Source organism: Sminthopsis crassicaudata, chromosome 4 (genome assembly GCF_048593235.1).
Source record: "Sminthopsis crassicaudata isolate SCR6 chromosome 4, ASM4859323v1, whole genome shotgun sequence".
Taxonomy (NCBI): Eukaryota; Metazoa; Chordata; class Mammalia; order Dasyuromorphia; family Dasyuridae; genus Sminthopsis; species Sminthopsis crassicaudata.
This window is the reverse complement of record NC_133620.1, coordinates 195,670,823-195,692,952: the sequence shown is the minus strand read 5'-3', so window position 1 is coordinate 195,692,952 and position 22,130 is coordinate 195,670,823. Positions and strand designations below refer to the sequence as shown.

Below are 22,130 nucleotides of genomic sequence, written 5' to 3'. Positions count from 1 at the left end.
TGGAGGAAAACATTTATCCTTTATTTAAAAAGACCAATAATACTGACAGACTTTAAAAGCAGTGCACGCTTTTATAATACAAAGTTCTTAATACATTTATTTCCAAATCAGTTTTGCATTTCAAAGTTAGCATTTTTTGTTTTTGTAAATGAAATCTGTTTTACCATATTACAACATGTTTTACAGCTTTATCTAAGTAGCTGCACCACTATCAAAATGGGGGCTATGGGTGTAACACCCCTAGAACTGCTCACAGTTGAGATGCTAGAAAACAAAACAAAACTTCAGGATGGCTGCCCTCCAGTGTCAGAAACTGCCCCCGGAAACCTGTCAAGAGCAGCACTGCTTGTGGTAGCTTATGTATTTTCCTGGGAGACTGCACGGTGATGAAGAACTGAATCTTCTTAGTAAGGCCATCATAATAATTCAATGTTTCAAATACAGCTTGTCCTATATAGTATTTTCCAAAGCAAACTACAGTGAAGAAAATTAATGTTGAACTCCCAAAACAAGTCATTTCTCAACAGAGATGTGAGGCTTGTCTAGGTTTTTAAATTTTAAATTCAAGATTAACATATATGCCAGTTTTATATTAAACCACACAAATTATGGAGGCTCAGATAATAGCAGTGTTCACTGTATTTCTAATAGCTTAACTGGGGCAGCCAGTCCAGTTCTTTACACCGGTAGGAAAAGCAGCACCAAAACCTTCTAAGATTCCTTAAGCGTCATTAAGCTTTAGTTATTATCCAAGTCCCACTGTTGCACGTTCCTGCTCTGGTTATCTTATCAGAAAAGCAATGGGATTGGAGAGTTACAGGCTTCTTACAACTGTCATAAAGCAGAAGCCTGCGAATGGCAGCCCTTCACAGCTTGGACCGTGGAGGAGGAGCCAGGCAATCCCTGCGGTACCCACAGTGGTTTTCCCACACTAAAATAGCAGAAACTAAAGGAATCTGGCACAATGGAGGTGTGAATGCTGGGTCTACCATTGGTCCTGGGGCTCCAGTCCTCCCCCCCATAGACATCTTCTGATCCTTCCATCAACTTTCTGAACCAAGGAAAGACATCAGGTCATATAGCGGGTAATGGCTCTCAGAGCATAAAGTAGTTCAGCTTGCATCCGAGCTTCTATAAGAAGCAAATTAACATGAACCTGAATGGGATAAAGAGAAAAATGCCTTGTTAGCTAACGATTATCTTGACTTAGCTGGCTCCTTACTTGTTTCACTGTGTTTAGAAGCGAATACAATCATGCTTAACTGAGTCCAGAATACTAAATGAATTATATAGTAGTATCATTCTAGACAAGAACTCAGAAAGGCTGTGATGAACATTTTTTTTGAAAGCACCTTCAATTTATGTTTAAATACTTTAGTATCTAAAGATGTAACAAACTTTTGAATGCAACATGTTGCTTTGTCAAAATACCAGCATTCAATGAAACCAGTGTTCTGCAGTTTCCATTTCAAGAGCAGCAGGACTTCCCCACCCCCATCTCTTTTCCTGTTTACTTCCCCACAAGTAAAGGTTATTGTAAACTTATACTGATTCCTCTTGGCTCTAAGCTACTGAAATGCAAAATCACAATGGCACTCACTCATCCCCCTCCTGCCTCTAGTGCTGTGGTCACTGAGCAGGTCACAACCCACCCAACCCTTGGCACCGTCCCTGAGGAATGCCTGCACTGGCACCCATAGCCTTTTCTTCTGGTTAGGTGGAAGGGTGATGAGTTCTAAGAGCCCTGAGATAAATTGCTAAGAAAAAAATAATTCAGAATCTTTTATATTTTCTTCTGTTGACAGACACACATATCTTCAGACTCACATACCTTCTCAGAGTGCTTGAATTGCCTCCAGAAGCTATCATACATTCTTTTTGTGGCCTTCTCAGGAGTACAGACAACTGTTTTGATATAAACTTTAAAACTACGATCCAAAAGCTGATTAATTTCTCCATAGTCATAGTCATCGTATCTGTTTCAAGTAGAAAAATAAAAAAGTGTTGGAATGGCTTTCCTCATTGTACATTCAATTAATATTAAGTTTTCTATGTGCTAGTCACTAAAGTGACTGTGTTTTCCCTTTAAAAAATTTATATCATGACTTTTTCTACAACATGGATTTTTATTTGTGAGTATCAAGAGAGGAAAAAACAGTTTTGGAACACTGGATACAGACTTGACAAGTTTAGGGGAATATTCTCTGAAAGATTCTATTACAGCTAGAAGACAGCATGGGATAATGACCTCCGGGGGCTAGAAAAGAGGGAGTAGCAGAAAGGAAAAATGTTACAAAAGTTAAAAGCACCAAAGAAAAACTTCACCTATTTGAAAATTTTGCCTGGTGTTGTCCCCTCTCAGAAGGCTCTTGTCCTGGTTCTTATCTTGCTCTGCTTGGAGTTCTCAGATTATGGACAAAGAAACCATTGTATGGCATATACTACAAAACTTTCCAGTTTAGGAGGACCTGACAAGAGTTTGTTCTTGACTACACCACAGACAGATTATTCTTTGATGATGGGTTGAGGTAGAAATTTGACAGAATGATGGTACACAGTTTAAAAAAGAAAAAAAAAAATTCTGATGGAGGGCTTGATCCCAATATAAGGAGTTGTGATGGCTATTATACATACAACCACTGTATTTTAACCTCATTCATTCTAAGACACAGATATGAATCTGTAATTTTTTTACTTTATTTATGAAGTACCATAGTTTACATATGAAATACATTGACACTAATATGACTTCCAATAAACTTCAAGAGAAAATTTTACTTTTAAGAGACAGGTCAGTGACGTTTAAAGATGTATATAACCTTACACTTAGATATGGGCTAAAAACACAAACTGTGAAAAGAGGTATTTAAGGCAACTTAGAGGGAAGGATAATCTGAGCGATAACAAATTTCTTTAAAAATGAACACCTTAAGAAACTAACCTTATTCCAAACATGCAGTGAATGTAGTTCCAGATTGCACGCCTAAGCATTGATGTATCTACATCTTTATGCATTGCCATCGTATTATACGTCAGATTGTAAGCAATGTGAAATTTTTCATCAATCAACTGTCCCACATCTGGATAAAGACGATTAACTAAAGAGTAACCATGGTCTTCCCAACAGTAGTCCTACATAAAGCAGAAGATACATCATGTATAATGTGAAAGAAGAAAATCTAAACATTGTAAAGTCTACCATTCTCTTTTATGTTTATTATTAGTTTAAATCAGAAATAATATTGTTAACAAAATCATTAGTGGAATCCAGTTGTCTTTAGGTAGCTGATTTTGAAATCCCATCTTTAGTTCTCATCTCTCACTGGCGAGGTGGTACTCCATTTCCAAATGACCAGTGGACCTCTCCCATTAGAATTCCATATTGTACCTCAGCCTCAAAACCAACATGTTACAGCCCAAACTGATAAACATCATCATTGTTCCTAACTTCCTTTCAGAGCTGTCTCTCCCAAGCCAGAAACCTTTTGAGTCATCTCTCTCCTCCTGTCCTATGTTTGATTTATTGTCAAATTTTTCACATGTCGTCTCTCCAAGTCACTCATTATTTTTATCTTTCTTCCCCCCATCCAGATCTTAATTCTCATCACATCACACTGAAATTTCTCTATGTATCTACAAACTGGTGTTTCTGTACTTCATCTCTCTACTTCTTCCTATCTACCTAGCACTGCAGTGGCAGAATCACAGGCCAGAGAATCCATCTTCTATTCTAAATCTTCCTCCCCTTGATTAGGCAGCTTCTCAGACAACACTCATGTTGTCATTCTCCCTGACCCATTTGGGATTTTTCTTTCAGGGAGGCTGGAGGGTTTCCCATTTCCTTCTCCAGTTCGTTTCACAGATGAACAGAGGCAGACAAGGTCCAGTGCCTTGCGCAGGATCACCCAGATTCAACTTGGGCCTTCATGATTCTGGGTGCAGTGCTTCACCTGCCACCTCCCAGCTGCCCTTGTCAGGACTACCTGGGAGAACTTATGAGGACTTGGGAACCCACAATCATTTCTAAAGCAAAAGGAGACCTCAGAAGTGGTTACATATGTATGAGAACCCTGCCCTCTCTTGCTTGCTGTCCTACCTAAAGTCCTCTGCCACCCAAAGTCCTGCTTAATGGAGCACTATTCTGCTTTCTCAGCCACTTAACAGGTACTTTTTCCATCAGTTAAAATCTATTCTTCATGCACTTCCATTTTTCTACCTAACCCCCAATCTCCTTTATCTGGACTATTACAACAAAACTTGGGGGGCTTGGTACTAAAGCCTTTCATCACAAAACTGTCTTCTGCTGACCTCCAACTTGCTGTGCACAAGTCCTCCACCAGTTGCCAGTCTCCATGCTCCCCACCCAAAGGGATGGAAACTATGTCTTATACTTGTTTTGTATCCGTGATTGAACTAACCAAAAGGCTAGAGATGGTCAATGACTGAGTGACATATACAATGCCCCCATTTGAAATAAGGGGATAGGAAAAAAAATCCATTTGAAGTAATGAAATATTTGAAACAAATAATAATAATTCATTTAAAACTCAATTGTAAACCACTGTTGAAAGACTTGACAAGTTTCAGTGATACTGTATCAATGACATGACAAATCTGTAAAGCATTCTTTGGTCCTCCCTTTCCAAATGTATTTCTTTTGGCCAAACCTGTTGATTTCTCCTATCTCCCATCCCTGTGCTTTTTAGTTTTTTTTCTGTCTGCACAGAAATTCTCCCTCACCTGTGCCTCTTAGAATCCCTGGTTTTTTCAATGCCACATTGAAGTGCAACCTCTTATTTGTCTTTTCTAGTTATTAGTACTCTCTTCAAATTATCTTGCAAATACTGATTATAATGTGTGATATATAAATACATGTGTATGTATGTACGTATATGCACATATATCCCATTTCACCCCCAATACTGATTTTATATATCTAGGTTGATCAGTCTGTCAGTATATCGGGGGGGGAGGGGGAGGCAGCAATGGATGTGTGTATATGTGTGTGTGTGTCTGTGTGTCTGTGTATTTTCCAGGAGAATACAAGATAATAAAACTACAGGAATATTTTTTTTTCTTATCCTCCAAAAATGCCTGGCACAGAAGATGCTTAACAATGTTCGCTGATCTGCTGCTATCCTTACCACTTATAAAAATAGAAGCCTAAGGGACCTGGTGGTCTAATTACAATGAAATCCAAATTTGCAGTAAATACTATGGTATACTACATATGTACTTGATATTAGCAAAGTAGTATTTTTATAAACACTGTTATCATTATTATGCCCTAACTGAAGAATAACTTTGCAAAGTCATTCAAAATAAAATCTGAAACCTATAAGAACAGTCGTATACCTTTCATTTGACTTTAGGCAATACTTCAATCTTAAAAGGTATTCAGGAAATTGACATTTAAAATGTGCATTTTCTTTCTTGTAATAAATAATTCAGCACTACCTTCACTTTCCCCTATCCCTCTCTGATGCCTATGAAGTCTTAGAAAAACTGTGAGGTTAAGTTTTCTTTCTTACTGATAATGCTCCAAGAGAGATGTATCCTGACATCCTAAGCCGGAACTCCAACTTTTTACAGAGAAACAATGCTTTAAAGGGTCATCAGATTCTGAAATAATCATTATATTTCATCTATATTACAAGTTAAAGATCAATTTTCATTGACTATTATGAAAATCTTTATAAAAAGCTCCAAATAAAAGCTTTACAAACTTTTAGACTATTTACGAACTACAAAATTACTTTCCCTTTGCTAGTTTTTAAGAGTTCTCAAAACTAGCTAACATTTTAATCCTTTCAAACTTAAAACAATAAGGCTTTTTTAGATATATAGCACATACAATACAAAATTCAATTTTACCTGAACTCGAAATGTTGGCACATGCATCCCATGCCTAGAGAAATCTTTATAGCCATAACTAGTGTCCTCAAAGTGTCGTGATACATCTCTTGCTGGTGCAACTTCTTCATCGTCTGCATTAATAAAAAAAAATGCCATTACTGACTTTTTTAAAAGGGTCCTTGATAATTATATTTTATCCACATGATTTTCCTTTTCTCCAAGTAATTCAAATAAAATACTAATGTGATAATCTGGAAAATTTTAAGTTACTTGATAGTAAATGGAAATGCACTGAAGGCAGCATTGCCAGATATTCTCATGCACTTCATTTTCTAAACCTTTTCTGACTCATTTCCCACCAAAAAAATAAAAAAAGATGAAGTTTTAGAAGTATGATTTCATACTTGAGTGCAAAGTTTAGAAATACTTGTGGCTAACACTTAAAAGAAAAAATGGATTAAATATCTTAACTGTGGTACCATGCAATAAGATGGAACTTAGTAATTACAAAGTTTGTGGTATAATTTGAAGATTAATGTACAAGTGAAAATGTACCATAATAGTCATACGGTCAAAATAATCTAGTGATCCTAAGCACTATTTTGGAAGAATGGGTGAGGGAGAAAAATACTGTACAAGTCACCATAGCTACATCCTGCTATATAGTGACTTCAGTTTTTTTACGGGGAAAATCAGCATTAAAATTAGCATAAGACCTTATAAAATGACAATCAAAAGGGATTCCTGCCTGTTAACTCCCATAACTTCAAGTATGACAGAAAACAAAACTACAGTACAATTTAAGAAAAAAGTCACTTAAAAAAATCACTGTTGACCCACTCAATTTTTAAATTATTAAAACCTTTAAAGTGCTTTTTTGCTTTTCTATTATCAAAATATACTTTAAAAATAGTTTGTAAAACAATTTCCCCATATATCCTTACTTTATTCTAGCCAATTCAAATTATAAACTTAACAGCTTTGAAAGACTATAAGATGAAATTTAAAAAATATTTTTCATGGATTTACAATTCAGTCATTTCAACAATTATAAAGTCTCCAGTGACAGAAAGAGAAAAATTTAAACTGAAATTAAATTCTGTGAAATTATGACCCAGCTAGACTCCAACAAGGAGAGATGAAAATGTATCTTTTTTTTTTTTTTTTTTGGAAGGGGGGCTGAGGTAGGGGGACTGGGTGGGGAACACCTTCTGTTAGACTTGGTCAATTTTGCTAATTTCTTTTTTCTACTCTTATAATTCTTTGTTATAGGAAAGGGAGGAAGAGGGACATGGGGAGATGCAAAAATCAGATTATATCAATAAAAAAGTTTTTGAGTTTACTACATTCTCTGGGCTGGGAAAGGGGTAGGTGGCAGAACAGGAATATATGAAAATACAACAGAGACAGAGAGGAAGAAACAGTCTACAAAACAACACACAAATTTCCAGAGGGAGAGAGCACTAACTGGGGGAATAGGCAAGTCCTATGTGTGCAGGTCTGCTAAATTGAGCTTTGAAGGAATCCAGGGATCCTATGAGGTAAGAAGGGAAATGAATGTCAACTACATACAGTAGTAACTGTGGAGCATGTGAAAAATAACTATGGCAAAAGAAGGACCCTAATCATGTTATGAAGAACATGTGGAGGATTTTCTGTATTATCCTAAAGAAAATAGACACTCCAGGTTTCTGAGTAGAGGAGTAGCATGATGAATAGATGCTAGGCTACCCGACAGAGAAGGCCAGAGCTGGGGGAACATAGAAATTCTCTCACTTCTCCTTTTAGCTAAGGACAGAGAGACAGAAATGGGCCCAAGGCACCTTGCTAGGACCATCTCTTTTTCCAGGGTTTTATCTGATTCAATTCTCTACTTCTTTTTGTTAAAGCCACACTACCATCCTGCTTCTATATAGTCCTTTACAAATTGCTCTCACAATGACCCACCACAACTTCAAATGACTCATGGTAAAGATGCTCTCCTCTTCTAGAAAGAGAACTGATGAACTCAAGACTACAGATTGAAGCAAATTATCCCTTCCTTGTTTATCTTCTTTTCACTCACCTATGGCTAACGTGGAAATGTTTTACCTGACTTTGTATATATAACGTTATATGAATTCTAAATGAGTGGGGGAGGGGAATGAAAGGAAGAGTATTTGGAACTGGAAATAAAAATTTAAAAATTTCATTTTAAAAAAGTGCTTTCATATTAAGGGATAAGAGAGGAATGTACTAGGAGAAAGGGAAAGAGAGAAATGAAATAGTACGAATTATCTGCCACAAAAAAAGAGGCAAGAAAAGTAGAGGAGGAAGAGGGGGAATGAGTGAATCTTACTCTCAACAGAATTAGCTCAAAGAGGAAATAACATACATATTCAACATGAGTATAGAAATCTATCTTACCTTGCAGAACAATGGGTGGGATATAGGATATGGGAAAGTTGTGGGGAGGATAATTAAAAAAAAAAAAAAAAAAAGTAGATCAGAGGAGGGAATAGGCTGTACCAAAACACTTTTGAGGAGGGAGAGGGTGAAAGAAGAGAGAAAATAAATGGGGGAAATAGTTAGCAATAGTAATTGTAAAAAGAATATCAAAGCAAGTTTCTCTAATAAGGCCTCATTTCTCAAACATATAGAGGGAACAGTCCTTTATAAAAAATAAGAGCCATACCCCAATTGATAAGTCATCAAAAGATATGATCTGTGTTCAAAGAGCTATAAATTCATACATATCTTTTGACATAACACCACTACTACCAGGAATGAATACTGTAAGAGATTGGGGAAAAAAGGAAAATGAGCTATATGTACAAAAATAATGTGCAGAGCCAACTCTCTTCTCAGGGCAAAAATATTGGAAATTGATGGATCCCCATCAATTAGGGAATGGCTTGACAAATTGATATGTGTTTGTGATGGGATATTATTATTCTATAGGAAATGATAAAAGCAGGATGCTCTCAGAAAAAAAAAAAACATGAACTCAAGTAAAGTGAAATATACTGTGTACAAAGTAGTAGCAATGTTTTAGGATAACCAACTGCAAATGATTTTGCTATTCTCAACTGTTGTTCTCTGTAGTACAATCCACGATTACTCTGAAGCAATTATGATGAAAAAATCTATATCTAGAAAAGGAGCTGTCTGAATCCAGACTGAAGCATTCTCTCTCTTTTTTCAAACTTAGTTTGAGGGAAACTTTTTATTAAGGTGAGAGATCTGTTTTCACAACCTGACTTTTGTGGAAATGTTTTACATAACTTCACATGTAGTTTCTTAATTGTGGGTGAGGATAAAGGAAAGAACCCAGAACTCAAAAAAAGTAAAAACAAAAATTTGTTTTTGCAATTATTGTACTTCCTCTCCCCCTCCCCCTTAACCATCGGGGTTAAGTGATTTTCCCAGGATCACACAGCTAGGAAGTGTTAAGTGTCTAAGGTCAGATTTGAACTCAGATCCTCCTGACTTCAGGGCTGGTGCTCTATCCACTGCACCACCCAGCTGCCCCTCTTTTTGCAAATAAAAAGAAAAAGTTCTTTCATATTCAAAATGGAGGTTAAAGCAACAAAAGAAAACATTTCTTAAAATGCTGAGGAAATCTGAAAATTTTTAATTATTTCATTTGGCTTAGAGGTATCTTTAGGTATCTTTTTAAGACATATCATATTAATACCACCCCACCTCCATAAACTCATCATTGTAGCCGAAGTAATCCATTAGACATTTTCCAAGCTCAGCATTGAAATTCTTACCTGTGTCTATATGTCTTTGCACAGACATTGTTGCACTTATGCCCTCTTCCTTATTTTTGCCCATTAGAAACCTTTGTTTTTTTAGTCCACGATACAAGAAACTTTCCCTTAACTCCCTGTGTTTTTCCCCCAACCCCCCAATTATCTTGTTTATATTTTTGTATTCCTCCATTCCCCAGTAACATGAGCTCCTTTTTTGGGGGGAGCTAATTCTAGTTCACAGTAGATGCTTTAAAAAATTTGCTTTAGTTGAATTATTGAATATATTATAAACTGTGTTAAAGTTCATTTTCAACTATTACTTTTACTTGTAATGAGCATCTAAACCAGTTTCTCAACATTTGTCTAACTAGTTTCTAACCTATTTTTCCAAATGAAATTTTTTAAAGGAAAGAAAATATTTTGACTTTGTAAAAATTATATTTACCTGATGAAAAAACAAACATGCTCTCTCTTTTTTCAATCTCAAAACGTGAAGCCATCTCTTCCTGACTTGCTTCTTCTTCATCACGACATTCCTGTAACTGTTTCATCTTCTCCATGAGGGCTTCAACCTCACAAAAAGAATCAGTTATCTGAAAATAATACATAATTAGTGTTAAACATGCCATAAAAGTAGATATTATTCAGGAATTTAAAGTTAAAATTGGAACTCTTCATGACCAACTTGTAAATGACTTTGTTATTCTCAGCAGTACAACCATCCATGACTACTCTTTAGGTCTTATGATGAAAATTCCTATCTATACTAGAGAAGGAACTGATTGTATCTCAATACAGACTGAAGCACTCTCTTTCTCTCTTTTTAAATTATCATGGAAGTTCTCCAAAACCCTTATTTTTGTTTGCTGCATATCCTTCTACCTCTGAGCATACGCCAAACTCCCAACACATCCAAACCCAAATCCTCTTACCTCTAAACTTTCCCCCATCAGCTTCCTTCTAACTACTGATGGTATCAATTTCCAACTTACACTTGGGAGTTTTCTTTTCATTCTACCCTCTCTCTTGCTTTCCACTTACAAATCCATGCCAAAGCCACTGTTTTCATTTCCACAATCTCTCTCATAATTGTCCCCTCCAGCTCCCTAAGAAGAGATCCTTATTAACCCAGGTATAGATTATTACACTACTCTTTGTTATTACATGAAACATTATTCAATGAAATTTGGTTGCCATGCAAAATTCTGTGCCTCAAACAGAGTGCTGTCATTTCATAGATGTGTTGTGGAAAGGCTGGTGCTTGCTGTCCATTTTTCGAACTTTAGTCCTGCTAGTGAGAATAAGCAATGGCAGCCAGCCACAACTGCCATAGTCCTGAACCAATCCTGTCAACTCTACTGCAGGGGGTTAACCCATAAGGTCTGGGCAAGTGGATCTGTGCCAAAAGAGCACCAGAGGAGGGATCTCACATTTGTCACCTGCTTGGTCTCCAAGTTGTCAGCTTGGTGAGATAGTTGGAATTTCTATCTAATGGAGTTTGAAACAAAGTTAACGGTAAGTCAGTGTTAGATATGCCCAATTGATTGGCTTCAGCAGCTTCTTAAGACTGAAAAGTGACATGAGCAGGGATCAACATATTATAGGATGCCTATACTCTACAAAAAATGTTTTGTGGATCACACTTGAATGTAATCCTATTAGTGCCATAATGTTTCATATTTACTATAATATCATCAAGGAAGCCTATTCACTGATAAAGCTCAAAGAACTATTATTGATCACATCACTATAACTGATATTTCTAGGGCAAAGGTATGGATTAACTTCATGGGAATATAAAAGATTATATTGGTTGGTAATTAACATTGGCTCAGGGTAATAGACACTACTGTTTGCTGAGGTTAAGCAGTCCATGCTATCTTTAATGGTCTTGTTAATGGTAATACTGTACTTACAGTTTAAGTATAACACTGAAATAAGTAATATTTAAAAAAATAAAACACTGGGCTTAGAGCCTGTTTCAGTTGTGCAGAAAAAACACTGGGCTTAGAGCCTGTTTCAGTTGTGCACTTATGCCCCATTACAATAAGTTCTCATTTGCTTAAACAAAGATGCCAGCTGGAATAAAGAAACAAAATGGCAGTATAAAAACTCAATGGCATTATTTCTTGGCATTTTAGATGTTTCAGTTTCCCTCATTAATAACTGGTTAATCTTAAGGAGCTATTTGGTATGAATTACTTTCCAGACTCCTCGTCTAGTACACTGAAAACATAACTTAGCAAATAGTGATCTGATACACATTCTAAGAACGCCCAACTATCAACTATTATGCATATTGGGCCAGGTTCATTAACCAATGCTCATTATACTTCCATTTTACACAAGGACAACTGGAGGCTTAAGTAATTTTTTCTTAGTCATATACCAAATATCACTGTCAAGTGACAAAAAATAGAAACTTATTCTTAATTGTCTTAGTTCATCAACATTTAGTTCATCAACATATATTCACGTGGTCTTCCTTTTAACCAGAACAAAAAAGCAAAATAGCTGTCTGGGAAAAAAACAAAGCTAATAGGGCTCAATAAAAGCTAAAAGGCCTGAAACCCTACTCATGACTTTGGGTCTCATTAGTGTCTTGGAATAGTTTCTCAAATATTTCTGATCTGTAAAAAGGCAGCAATATTAACTTGCCCCTTATTTTTGAAGAACAATATATGCAATAATACTCAGAAAAGTATATTAAAATTTAATTCTTCAGTGTATAGCAATATTTGGATGATTTTTTTAAATGTAGAAAGTTCTATATGTACAAAAATATTCATGGCAGCTCTTCTCACAGCAAAAAAAAAAAATTGGAAATTGAGGGGATATTCATCAATTAAGGAATGGTTCAATAAACTATGATAGGGGAAAAAAATCGCTTATATTACTTTGCAATAACCTTGCTTCTTCAGAGCTTTCAACCCTTGATTTGGTATCTTTATAACCTTATTTATAATTGTTGACATCTTAGGATGGAGTTATCAAGAGGCTTTAAAATGTCAACACTAGTATGTAAAAACATGTCAGATTTTCAAAAACATGAATCAGTTCAAATACATTATGTGATGACAGAAACGAAAATTCACATTAAAGTTTAGCCACAATCTAAAAGTAATAATTTTTTAGAATATGATTATTTTAGTTTGATATTTAGATACACTTTTTTTAAAAATCACTTTAAAAAATACAATACATATTCAAGAGTTGAGATAGCTACTAAAACATAGTTAAAAATTCAAATGTTTAGAGTTCATATTATAATGGCAGCATTACTGCCACTCAATCTAGAGTTTGTATAACGATGATAGATGACATCCAAAGGCCTTAAATTTTCTTATTTCTTATCCAGATGGCACGTGTTACTTGGTATTCAATCAATGACATATAAATCAGAATAATGTAGTAAAATTACTGTAAACATGCATTCCTTTATATATCCAAGAGCAAAACACTATACTTTTTTCTAATATAGAACTTTTAAATTTAATAATAATGTACTATTTTAGACCTTGATCCTATGTTCTCAAAGTATGAATTTTGTCATAATTCTCAGCATTTCTTAAATCTGAAATGCCAAATCAAATCTAAGATAGTATAGGAAACTAACTAAAGAAACAAACTGGCTAGTTATTTTATTAAGACTCCATAACATATAACTGATACTTACTGAAACACTTCCTGCAGGGATAACATGCATCTCCTCCATGCTGTGATTGCCATTTGTAATATCACAGATGCAATAGTTACTGACGGAAGGAGGTCGAAAAGTATGACCACCATCACAATGAATTTCTGGACTGATTCCACAGCCAAATGTGAAAGAGGCAAGAGAATGATAGTGGGTGAGCAGAACAACTGCATGCACCAATTCAGCAAGGGACCAACTATGTTCTTCAGCCTTCAAAAGTTGCTAAAGAATTAAAAAAGAACAGGTTGTTACACTGATGAAAATAGCTCATTGACAGCAACACCCAACACATCAAAAGCAGAGCCAGTTACACACAAAATCTAAAGTAGGTGTGGGATAAACTAGAACTTGCTGATAATGTCTTTAGATAACATAACATCCTATTTTAAATTTAAGGCCTGTTGCTAGATAATGGAAAGATCTTATAGGATCTGCAGTATCTCAGAAGCTCAATTATGAGTGGTTTGCCCATATTACATACTCAAGATCTCTCAAAATGATTACAGGAAACTGCTGAAGGAGATGTGGCTATATGTTGTTTGGAACATGATAGTACATCATCAAATCAGTTATTTCTTTTGGGCCATTTCCAAAATATTAATGGTACAAGCTTGGGCATGGAGAGGTTTGTTTACATATGTATGTATGTACATACAGATATACTGGCCTCCTTTATCTATTCTCACATTCTTGTTTAGTTCAGTAATACTGCAAACTGTATTACAGAATAGATTCCAACCTTATATTTTTTGTTGCATTAGTTCTTTTAACTTCAGTCAAATATACATTAAAATGTTTGCAGGACAGAAAAAAAAAAATCACTAATCAACCACACGATGTAATCTTTACATATTCAATCTGTAAGAGCTATCACAATTCAGTTACTTTATGCTTATTAATAATTATAAAGGAGAAGCGTTTTACCTTAAAATTGAAATCATATATGCTCAATGACTTACCTCAATATGTTCTTTGGTAATAAGCCAAGGCCTATGGGCTAACACTTTGTTTAGCTCTCCCAAATTTTGTAATTTTTGAGGTGCATTCTCTAGACCATTGAGCCATTTGGGGTCTCCTCCAACATGAAGAAAATCATTTACGTGGAGGTTCACTAGGTAAGAGCACTGGTGTCTTGCGGCAGCCTTAAGAAAAAGAAAAAAGCTCACTATTTCTGAATTACCAGAAAAATGACTTACAAAAATGGACTCTAAAACTATATCCAAATAGCAAATGAGGTTGCTCTTATAATTAAGAATTCAAGAACTTTTTATATAACTTAAAATAACTGGTGGATACAACTCATTTTATTAAAAAACAAAACTCACATTCAATCTTTCTGAAACTCATTTTTCCTTCTTAGAATTAAGAGGTACCAAGTTAAAAATATTTATGGGATCACAAATGAACATGTATACATAATACATAGATGAAAAGGATTAATCGTATTCCCAAGTTACTTAAAAGTCAACACATATGCAGAGCCCCAAGGTCTATTCCAATGGTAATCTCACTATTACAAGAATTTCTGATGCCACAAAACAATTTTGAAATGTTAAATAACAAGAAAGTCTGTTAGTACATTTTATTCTCTTAATCTTATAGAAAACTTATATTTTTCAGTGAAAGAAGCAAACTACTTGTATACCATCATCACCTTTTGTTTTAAGGTTATAAGAGATAAAAATATAGATGTTATCCTCAATAAAAATCCAGTTAAAAATTCAAATATAAAACTTAAGGCATTCCCTTTAGAGGAGATGGGATAAATTAATTTTCACTGAACCTTCACACACCATTATTCCAATGTAGTGTCGGTAATGAAGAGGGAGTGGCCCATCCATCTGCAGTAGATAGTGTTGGGTTTTTAAGAAACTTTCTAGATACTGTGGATGAAAAACCATCACTAAGGTAATGTTATCTAAACGGCCCAAAGCAGCAAAAGAATCAGCAAACAAAGCGTGCATCTGGGCATCTTCATTACCCACTTGAAGAATCTGTAGAAATGAGAAGGGGAAAAAAAAAATCAGTTTTGCAAGTTGTTAATATACATTTTTAAAACTACACTTTTTGACCTTAATTCCAGATAAGAAGAAGCAAGTACAACACAATAGCTCCGAGAGTACTCATTCTGACCATAAATTTATCTGTTGATATTAAAGGGAAAAAATGTTTTACAAATTTGGCAGCAATTTGCATAGAGAATTAAATTTAGGAAACATGTTGGAATATGAGACCTCACAAGATACATTCCTGAAGCCTCTCATAAGTTAAGACTAATGACTGTTAACAGCTGGAAGGGACCTTAATGAATCTCTTCATTTTACAGATGAGAAAACTCAGGCCCAGAGAGGTTAAGTGACTTACTTCCACAGTCACAGTCATTATGGGGCAGATCCCAATCCCTTGGCTTCCAGGCCTGTGTTTTTTTTCCCATTCTGATGGTAACTGACATTTGCAAAAGCACTTCCAACTTTGCAAATTACTTTATGAACATTATTTCATGTGAGACTTGAAAATTAGTCTTGTGGGAAGTTGAACACAAGGAACTAACTGTGACTATAGCAGTCGGACAGTACAGCATCGCTTCCCACATCTCATAGAAGAAAGGTGGCAGATGACAGTTTGGAGGTAAGACACTGTCAGACAAGGCAAGGGAAGAGGAAAGGGGGCTATCAGTGAAAAGTGATAGCAACGCAAAAAAAAAAAAACAAAACCCCCAAAACATTTTTAGAGAAAATTAAGTACAGCTGCTTTTGAGTACTGATGATCCAGTACAGGGATAGCAGAGATTATGATTGTACACCCACTACTGCTAAGTAACTAAAAGCATGGGGAAAGTTGGCCATTGTTTGAAATGAAGGGGTGGAGTATCATCACTGAAAAACAAGTCTTGGCTTTCTCTACATGACTGTTAAAAAGTGTCACAAAGTAAGATAAATCACAACTTTATAATTCTATAGATTTACTGCCAAGCTATGATGATGAATTGTGGTGAGCTTTGCATAAAACATTTTGTTGACCAACATTTGCTCTGATGTCCAAAAGCAGATTCTGAAAATCTTTCCTTAAAAGCATACGGTTCACTATGTACCTTTGTAAATAACATACCTCCTTCTCTGGGATGAATCTGCTTGGTCCGTGTCCTAGTGGTCGAGGAATTCTAATTCCAAGTTCCTAGAAAAGAAAATTACACCATCTCAAATCTTGAGCAGTAAACAACATGAACTGGAGCTCTGGAAATGGAAAAAACAGCCACCCAACCAGACAGAGACAGACTTGTTTGGGCAGTATGCTGGTATTCATGCCTAGATCCACACTCTTCCCTTTTCTGTTTGTATCTTAAAGCTAACCACAGATCACAGTGCCATTCTGACTAAAAACAAGAAAACCTGTTTTACTAAAACCATAGTTTTGCATAAGGTACTTGGTTGGCAGAGAGTCTAGAACAAAACGTTCAGCACACAGCAGTCAACCGTGTGGATCGTCAGTGATACAAAATAAGACCCATGTGTTTGCACATTCAAAACCAACACATGAATCCTTAGACATCTTTTCTGGAAAAAAAAAAAAAAAAGTTGTACCCTTAAGATTTATTATAAACCAAAAGGTTTTCAAGGAAATGATGACAGATGATACTTGTAATAAAACTTTATAACTAAAGGAAATTCTAAGGGAAAAAAACCACAACTGATTATTGGGAAAAAAAAAAAAAAAAAAAAAGCAATAGATATTTTCTAGAGGATCCAAGAAAATTAATTTGGAGAAACTTTCACTTACACAGTGTTTCAGTTTACATTAAGACTCTTTATTTTTTAGTGTATCATATGGTAATACTTCCATTACATATCAATAGTTGAAAAATTAACTGGCTTGCCTTTTAAAACATAAGATGGCTAAATGACTTAAGTCTTCTGAAGTTGAAAGAAGTCTCCTTTTCCATATAATGTACTCTTAAGAGCTACCCCAATAATTGAATTTTTTGAGGTCTCTGCCAACCCAGTCTCATATCTTTCAAGACAACATAAAAAATTTGAGACTGCATGGCTAAACATTAACCCTTACATAATTACATAAAATATAATCTCCACCCTCTCCCCTGTGCTTTCAAATGTTCTTTGTGATTCAAACCAGATGTTTTCCTTTTTAAAAAGAGAAAAACTTGGCTACAACCCAAAAACCTTGGTCTAAGTTAGTGAAAGCATCTTGCTCTTAAAGATTATTAAAATAGGGCACCCAGGAAAAAACTTAAGAACCATCTTTTTTAGGACAGGTCAATGTTTTCATACATTGAGTTCATATGTGCCAGATGAGTCTACAAAATAAATGAAAATATAACTTCAAGTCTAAAGACAAGTAGTGAAGATATGATTTCCCTACCAGGGATAGCCTACAAAAACTACAATGTTCTGTCAACCTTGGTGGTAGATGCCCTAAATGTAATCTGGTGATCACCTAGTCACAGTTTTAAATCTCAAGTTTTATCATTTCCCACAACAAACTGTCAGAAAAAAACATATTCCTTAAACTCAAAACATCATTCAGAGAAGAATGCAGTAACTTCCACAAACAATGAAGACCCTAAAATGCAAAATGAGGAATAGCAATACACAAGACTGCTGTTTCAGCTCCACTGTTTCATTCAGCCTTTCCGGAAATTCTGTATTTACAGGGAAGAAGCATGTGCCACTGGGTCCAAGTGACTTATCCCTTAGTATCCATTTCAGGGACAGGTAAACTATTTAACCTACTTGGGTCTCAGTTTCTTTTTTGGGGACTACGATGCTTTCTGGCCATCGAATTATCTTCTAATTGTTACATGTGTGTGAACTTTTATCTTCTAAGATTTAGAACTCTTGAAGTTAGGGACTATACAATTTTTTTTTTTCTCTTACCTTACCCAGGTATGCTCCACTTCTTTCTTCCAACCCAGGATAGGGCTCAGAATTTAGTAAATGCTTGTTGGTAAAGGCTTTTTTCTTTCACAAACTGGTGGGTCCTTATTTTTCTAAAGAAACTGCTATGTTTAAGAGTAATGTCTTCTTCTGGTTCCCTCAGTTTAAAAGATCTAATATAATAGTCTTGGTGCAACATTCAGGATGCTGATCATGAAGTTAGAAAAGGCTCTTTGTATTTCCCTTGGGCATACATTTACCCTCCCTACCAGTAAAATGTAAGCATCAATCTAGATAATACATCTTCTATCTTGGTTCTTTCACTTAAACCTAGGCTATTTTTCAGGGTAGGCTTCTATAAAGAGAATATTCCTTTCCTCTTCACTCTGATTTTTAAAATGTATATATTATAAATTCATAGACCAAAAGTTAACTTAAATACTGAACAAGAAATATTTCCCAATCTCCTCTTTGTTATCCCTTGGCCACTGTGCCACTATTATTTCAAATTTGCTTATCTCCTCTCCTTGAAAAGTTAGAATTCATCTTAATTGTTAAAAGAAACATATTAGAGATCATTCTTAGGAAGGCAAAATGAGAGGATGTCACAAAAATAATCCGAGTGTTGCTATTCCAAAAAGGCTGAGAATCAATAATTTAACTTATTCCATGGGTATCTCCAAGAATTTGAAGAGATTCTCAAGTCTTCTATTTTTATCCTTTCAAATGTTGGTAATTACTTTTATCATGCCAATTAATTAGTTATTAAGCCATAGTCCTATTTTCTGAGGCTGTTCCAACAACTCCCCATCACCTGATTTTTATACAACAGATGAAATTTCACTATTTGGCATTCCTTTGAGTTAAATTCAGGTATTTCCAGGAAGTGACTGAGTAATGAAGTATTACTTTACTTTAATAATATTAAAAGTACATAAAATAATATTAAAAATAACATTAAAGGTACGTTAATTCATTTGCCTCTTACAACTCCTAGTGAGATAGCTTCTATTCTCATCTCCATTTTAAAGAGGAAGAAACCTAAGCACAAAGAGGTCAAGCATTCAAGCTCAGATGTTCCTGATCTCAGCTCTCAACCCAGCTTAGTGTGAAGCATCACATTGTTTTCCCTAGAAAGCAGCAGTTCAACGGAAAGTTGGAAGAAAGAGAATTTGAGAAAAGCTAGGAAAAACAGGGGTTGGTTAAGACCAGTTCCACTCCACAGTTCTCAAGGCAAGCTTTGGGCCCATCTCGGGCTTCCTGGTTTCACTTCCCTCTTCCAATATCCAACAAGATCAAGGTTAGCTTCCTACTAAACCTAAAGCATGTGAGATATTTGTTTAGTAGTATAAAACCAAGAGGAAAAGATAGGAAAGAAGAAAAAAAAAAAAAACAGGATTTTTCCCCTCCATCATCTCAATAATATGTCCTTTGCTGAAGCAATGGAAGTGTGACAAATATTTATCTAGAATCATACCTGTTAGGGTTTCTAAACCTAGAGAAAGCTACAAAAAATGTCTTGTTGCATTCCTTAAAAGTAGCACACATATTTGAAATAAGAAGGGAGAAAAAGTGGATTTTTCCTTACTACTAACTAAAAAGAAAGTTTCAGGTACCCTAAAAGTGACAATGTATTCTTGGTGAACTCTTAAGATGTAACCCAAACAAAGGTTTTAATAAATTTTAAATAAATTGTTATTCCTCTAGGTAAAACTTAATATTCTGCCCCCAAAATACCAAATTTTGCTTCCTTTTTTACTCTTCTTTGTAGACAGACTTGATTCAGTTTATGAGAAAAAAACCAAACTATATCTGCCATGTTATCTTGCCAACTTTAAAATTAACCTCTCATTTAACATAATAAAATAATAAGCTAACCAAAGGAATCCTATTGATCAAGAAGATACATTAAGAAAAAAAAATACAATATTATTAAATTAGGTCTCTAAAAATGACCATCTCCCACCACTTAAAGAATATTAGTAAAGAGATTTAAAGTCATGGTATGTCCATAGATATATCATGTATGCTGTGACTTTCCATCCCAGGAACTAAATTTAAAGCCTTTTTTCAAACTCTTTCCAGTAAGTCAGGCTATAATTCATTCTTGCTTTGTCAAATCTGTGTGTGTGTGTGTGTGTGTGTGTGTGTATAAGCATTTATATTTTTATTTTTAAGAGTATAATATTTATACTCATATATTATAAGCACAAATTCTGTTAACACCAAATATGAACATAAGCAATGAACATAAAAAGAACCATGTATGAAATCACAGATTTCTGTTATGTAATTTTTTAAAAGTAAATAATGAATCCAGGAACATCTGGGTGGCACAGAGGATAGTGCTTGATCTGGAGTCAGGAAGTGCAAACCTGGCCTCAGATATTTCCTGTGTGACTCTAGGCAAGTCACTATCCTTGTTTCCTCATCTGTAAAATGGGTTGGAGAAGACAATGGTAAGTAAACTGCTGCATTATCTTTGCCTAGAAAATTCCCCAAATCGGGGACAGACATGAGTGATACAACTAAATAAATTTAACATGTCATTTATAAATTGTTCCACATAAACAGCCAATTTAAAGCTTGTAGCAGAGAGACATCTAGTACCTCCTCCTTCAAGTGTTGTGGAGGATAAACAGATATTACAAATTTGAAGGAAGGGTATTTGGTGATAAAGACTTTTTACACATTGATAAAAATTTATTACAGGTTTCCAATTTATTGGGGAAAACTGGCACACCTGTCCAGAATCCTTTTCTCACTACATTACTTTGCTTTAACACTAGCTAGATGGGAAGCAATGGTTGCACTTGTCCCACAATAGACGTTCCATGGTATTTACTTGACCTTGAAGGAATGCCAACAGATTTTAATTATTCTGACAGCAAGAAAACTTGTGTTTGGGGGATTGACAAAAACTCAACTCCTCAAATAAGCTATGTAGTGTGAGATAAAATTATGCTGTTCAAAGCAATTGCTTTAAGTTAAGGATTTTTACACTTTGACTTCTGAAAGTTTCACATGCAACCCAAAGCATAATATAACTGGAGCTATCTATTTCTTACTTAGGTTGGCAGCACTCTAACAAGTTGAGGAAGCAGTAGTAGAGTTATAAGCTTTTGGAAATACTGCATAGAGAGATAAGAGAATTGCAGCCAAAACCCCTCACTATTGACAAAGACACCCCCTCCCCCAATATGGATAAGTAGAACTACAGAAAAATGTCACTTAACCCACAACTTCATTACTAAGAGTCCAGAGGAAGGAGAAAGGAAAAGCTTTTTGACAACCATACTAAGCGTCACAATTCTAACAACTTAGATCATTACCTGGTATCACACATAGCATTTCAAGCTTTGTAAAAGCACTTTCCCCACCACCTAAAGAGTTAATTTCTGATTATTATTATTCTCCCTTTTACAGCAGGGAAAATCAAAGCAAAGGGAAGGGAAGGTACTGCTAGGGCCAGGCACATGAATAACAGCAACTGACAGGAAGTGAAAAAACAAAAAAATGGTAGAAAGGAGACAATAATTAACAACAATCAGTAAGTTAAGTCTAATACAATGGGTTCTGAGCACTACAATAATTTTTTTTCTGAGAGTCATCATATTACTACCAATAATCTCTTTACAATGGTAATAGTAACTTGGAGTCATAAAAAGGTTAATTTATGTTCATTACACAATTTAAGAAGGGAAAAAATAAAGATAGAGATTTCCATCTAAAACCAGTTACAACAGAGTAAGTATAGGCAACTAAAGGTGAACCTTCACTATTCACTCACATTTAATACTTTTCTGCCTTTAACATCTGATAAAGGTGGTTTCCATAGGAATCGATCAAACAATGTCATTAAAATCCTGCCAATGCCTTGAAGTTGTGTGAAAGAAACCCTACGTGCTTAATGGCTTCTACCAATAGAACACAAGCTGTGGCACCTGG

At 35.2% G+C, this 22,130-nt stretch overlaps 1 protein-coding gene across 2 annotated transcripts in view; it reads right to left on the bottom strand.

The window, feature by feature from the left end:
* The window catches only part of SESN1 (sestrin 1), a 142,725-nt gene continuing 120,595 nt past the window's right edge, over positions 1 to 22,130 (bottom strand). For both annotated transcript variants that reach the window (XM_074310141.1, XM_074310142.1), the window contains exons 2-10: positions 16,399 to 16,464; positions 15,084 to 15,284; positions 14,250 to 14,432; positions 13,270 to 13,512; positions 10,039 to 10,186; positions 5,875 to 5,987; positions 2,942 to 3,132; positions 1,832 to 1,976; positions 1 to 1,156 (exon numbers count right to left, since the gene is read on the bottom strand). In XM_074310141.1, coding sequence (XP_074166242.1) covers positions 1,070 to 1,156; positions 1,832 to 1,976; positions 2,942 to 3,132; positions 5,875 to 5,987; positions 10,039 to 10,186; positions 13,270 to 13,512; positions 14,250 to 14,432; positions 15,084 to 15,284; positions 16,399 to 16,464 — 1,377 coding nt within the window. In that variant the 3' untranslated portion in view covers positions 1 to 1,069. The remainder of the gene's footprint in view (positions 1,157 to 1,831; positions 1,977 to 2,941; positions 3,133 to 5,874; positions 5,988 to 10,038; positions 10,187 to 13,269; positions 13,513 to 14,249; positions 14,433 to 15,083; positions 15,285 to 16,398; positions 16,465 to 22,130) is intronic.